Raw genomic sequence first — 4156 nt, 5'->3', positions numbered from 1 at the left:
TGGTAGTGAGAAACAAGTGATTCCCCGACCCCGAACTGTGACTGACCAAGGTGTGGTAGTCGAGTCCACGGCACGGGCTCCAACCCCTAGTTCGGGACTTAGAGTTTGGTCCTGCGTGTTTACAACATGAGAACGACCAACACGTCCACATCATACCTCGGTCGCGGCCTACGCGCTTCACACAAGTCCACGCGACACACGACCTACTGCCTTTTTGGCCCTTTTTACCAGCTCCAACTGCACTGCCGCCACAACAATTCCGATCAAATTCCCTGCCACCCGCTTCGAAATTTCCCACCAAAAAATTCAACGGCAGAGCGCGACACGACCACCTTAACGATCGCTCTGCTCCGCCACCGCCACCGCCTATAAAACCCCACCTCCCCTCCCCCGTTGCCACCACCAAACCAGCACACTCTCACACCGTACCTCACCCTACACACGACGCCGCGCAACATACACCACAGCGACGACCGGACCGATGGCCCCCGCCGCCGCATCGCAGCACCAGGCGACCACCGTGGCGCCGACGAGCGGCCGTAAGGTGGTGGACGAGGTGTCCGGCTGGCTGCGCGTGATGGACGACGGCAGCATCGACCGCACCTGGACGGGCCCGCCGCAGGCACTGCCGCTCATGCAGCCGGTGCAGCCCTACGCCGTGCCCCGCGACGGCCACACGCTCCACGACCTTCCCGGGGAGCCCAACCTCCGGGTGTACCTCCCCGAGGTCGACGCGGGCAGCGTCGGCCGCCTCCCCGTCATCGTGCATCTCCACGGCGGTGGCTTCTGCATCTCCCACCCGTCCTGGGTCCTGTACCACCACTTTTACGCGCGCCTAGCCTGCGCCGTGCCCGCCGTGGTCGTCACCGCCGAGCTCCCGTTAGCCCCGGAGCAACGCCTTCCTGCCCAGATATACACTGGCGTCGACGTGCTCCGCCGGCTGCGGTCCATCGCCATGTCCGACGAAGGCTCTCTCGACGACCCCGCGGCCGAGCTCCTCCGCGAGGCCGCGGACATATCCCGCGTGTTCCTCGTCGGGGACAGCTCCGGTGGCAACCTCGTCCACCTCGTGGCCGCCCGCGTCGGCGAGGACGGCGCGGACGCCTGGGCGCCCCTCCGCGTCGCCGGCGGCATCCCGATCCATCCGGGGTTCGTGCGCGCCACGCGGAGCAAGTCGGAGCTGCAGGACACGCCGGACTCGGTGTTCTTCACGCTGGACATGCTGGACAAGTTCCTGGCCATGGCGCTGCCGAAGGGCGCCACCAAGGACCACCCGTACACGTGCCCGATGGGCCCGAACGCGCCGCCGCTGGAGTCCATCCCTCTGCCGCCGATGCTGGTGGCGGTCGCGGAGAAGGACCTCATCCGCGACACCAACCTCGAGTACTGCGACGCGCTGCGTGCTGCCGGCAAGGAGGTGGAGGTGCTCATCAACCGCGGCATGAGCCATTCCTTCTACCTCAACAAGTTCGCCGTCGACATGGACCCTACCACCGGGGAGCGAGCCCAGGAGTTTATCGACGCCATTAAGAGCTTCGTTGCCCGCCACTAATAAAGCATATAGTATCCCACACGTGCCGCACTGCATATAGTAACAGGTGTGTCTGCCATTAAGTCGATCGACCTATGTGTGAGTTTTGCGTCATATATACGTGATGGCTTCTGGATTGTATCCGGTCGCCTCGTCTGTTATTCATCAGTAAACACCATTGCTTAATTATCAGTGTATGCGTCCAAAGTCTTTCGGTATCAGGCCATCTTCAGCAGCATTCGTGATCAGTGTTGTTTCATGTCACTGTAAAAACCAGTCAAATCATGGGAAGTGTTTGCAATGTTGATTATGCAAAATTCAGCCATTGTTGTGCAACTGAACGTACTGTATAAAATTCATAAAATAAGTCTTCTAATAGCTTCTCCAACAGATGATGTATTTTACATCATAACAAGTGGTTGGAGAAAAATATACATCCTGAAAAGTGTTTTTTACACATAAACATAAAAATAAACATGGCCTCTCAACTTGCGTCTTCTCCATTGTCACTTGGCACATTATGAACATTAGCTTGAAGATAATCATTTCCTTCCTTCACACCGTTATCACTTGGCACATTGTGAACATTTGCTTGTGATCCATCCATGTCGTCACCTCCACCTAAGCCACCTCCAATGCCACCTCTCATGCCATCATGTTACCACCATAGTCACCTCCTACACCGCCCATCATGCCACCGAAGCCGCCTCCTGTGCCACCCATTGTGTTACCAACGGTACCTCCCATTCCTCCTCCCATTCCTCCCTCATGCCACTCGTTGCTCCTTCGAAGCCACCCACTGCTCCTTCCATGCCACCCATTCCTCCTCCAAGGCCACCCATCGAGTTCCTCATGCTCATGGTCTTCTTCGCGACCATTTTCGTCATGACAAAGCTTCACAAACGATGTTTTGTTTGCTTTGAGGCCACTTGTGTCCATGAACATTTTTTTTTGCTTTGTCCTCCACCACCTTAACCTCTTTGGCCACCACTTTTCTCTCCTCTAACTTGACCTTCCTCTCCTCTCTCGCCGCCAGCCGCTCCTCAGTCACCGCCCTCTTCTCCTCGATCGCCGCCTTTCGCCTCTCGACCTTCGCCCTCTCCTCCATTTCTTTAAATTTCAAAAACCTTTTTTCTTCAGCATACTCTTTTCTCGCAACGAGGATGGCTTCAAATTGTCTCCGAACTTTAATTCCTTTGCTTTTTTATTTTCATCAGGCCTATATGCTTTGGCAACCGAGTGAGGAGTGAGGTTCCTTCTCACCTCCTCACCACCACCACCATCATCATCTTCGTGTTCACGATCGACAACCAAGTTCTTCCTCCTCGAAAGTTCAAAAGCTTCTTGGTTTTTCTACTTCTCCTCATCCTTGAGCTATTTCTAGCAATGTTGGAAAGAGAACAATTTTCCTTTCCTCTTTTTCTTGTTCCGGTTCTTCCCTCTTTCTTGGAACAAACCTTGAGCAAACATGAACTACATAACAATAAATAAACTTCGTTAATTTGGAACATATGAAACCACTTGGGTTCATGAAAAAGAATTCGAAAGTAGCAACCAATTGCCATGTATTTTTTATCGCAACCACTTGGGTTCATGCGGTCAACATTGGTCAAGCAACCTGACCATTTTTGGCATTCAGCGTTGATAGTGGACCATCGGTGCCAAATAGTATCCCTCGATGGATAATGACCACTTGTGTTTCGTTGATCAAAGAATTATTTGATGTGGTTCTAATATGTGGTCGCCGATTGGTCACTTTCATCGGATGCATCAAGGGAGACTCGCTTCCAAGCGGTACAAATCAACATATCTTCGGCATTGGAATAGTTTGCGGTTCGTCCCTTCGCATTCCCAACAAAACCCTCTTCTTCCATGTCAATGTTCTCATCATCAAATGGTAATATCATATTCTTGCTATGGACAATTTTGAGGGGCCAAATATTCGGTCGCAACATTTGACACGCACATGCATATTTCATCATCAACACTACAAATGCACATACACACTATCTCACATTCTTTGCATATGAGCATGACAAGAACAATTAAAAACATGGTTTTTTACCTTTGGGACATTTCGTCGAGCATGTTGGAGACAGTGGCGGCGGGCATCGACGGCTCATCTTGCACGGCTGGCGGCCGGGCATGACGTGGTGGGGGAGGAGGCACGCCATCGGAAGCAGCAACAACCGCAAGTGTCGACGGGATCGAAGTTGCAACAGTTTTCGTGGACGCCTTCGTCTTCTTTGGCCGGACCTAAGACCCAACCTGAAGTTTCCTTGTCTTTGGTGAACTTAGAGCGTGTTCGGATTCACTCCGCTCCACAGCTCTGCTCTAGGAGCGGGCCGAGCGGTGCCGAACGCTACTACTCCGCAGAGTCAGAAGAGCGGAGCGGAGCAGACTGTAGTTCAATCCGGCGGAGTCGTTGAAACCGAGCTCCGTGTGCCACTCCCTGGCCTCCCGCGCAAAACTTCCAGGTTCGCTTGATCCAATTTTCTCGCTAGCGCGCAGCAACTACCTGAACCTCACACCCCGTCGTGTAGGGAGTGGAGTTAGTTAACGAACGTGGTAGCTACTCCCGATTTTTTTGGGCCGGAGCCAATAATCCAGGAGCAGGGAGCGGAG

At 53.6% G+C, this 4156-nt stretch overlaps 1 protein-coding gene across 1 annotated transcript; it reads left to right on the top strand.

Moving 5' to 3' along the window:
* The first annotated feature begins 398 nt into the window (after nt 1-398).
* LOC123092942 (probable carboxylesterase 15) lies at nt 399-1867 on the top strand. The gene has a single exon (XM_044514799.1). The coding sequence runs from the start codon at nt 482-484 to the stop codon at nt 1550-1552; it is 1071 nt and encodes a 356-aa protein (XP_044370734.1). The 5' UTR covers nt 399-481; the 3' UTR covers nt 1553-1867.
* The last annotated feature ends 2289 nt before the right edge of the window (nt 1868-4156 follow it).

This window comes from Triticum aestivum, chromosome 1B, assembly GCF_018294505.1.
Source record: "Triticum aestivum cultivar Chinese Spring chromosome 1B, IWGSC CS RefSeq v2.1, whole genome shotgun sequence".
In the NCBI taxonomy this organism is placed as follows: Eukaryota; Viridiplantae; Streptophyta; class Magnoliopsida; order Poales; family Poaceae; genus Triticum; species Triticum aestivum.
This window is presented reverse-complemented; position numbering and strand designations above follow the sequence as displayed.

Bases quoted from the DNA above. Each gene is read 5' to 3' on its own strand.
- LOC123092942 (XM_044514799.1), top strand. From the start codon at position 482: ATGGCCCCCGCCGCCGCATCGCAGCACCAGGCGACCACCGTGGCGCCG.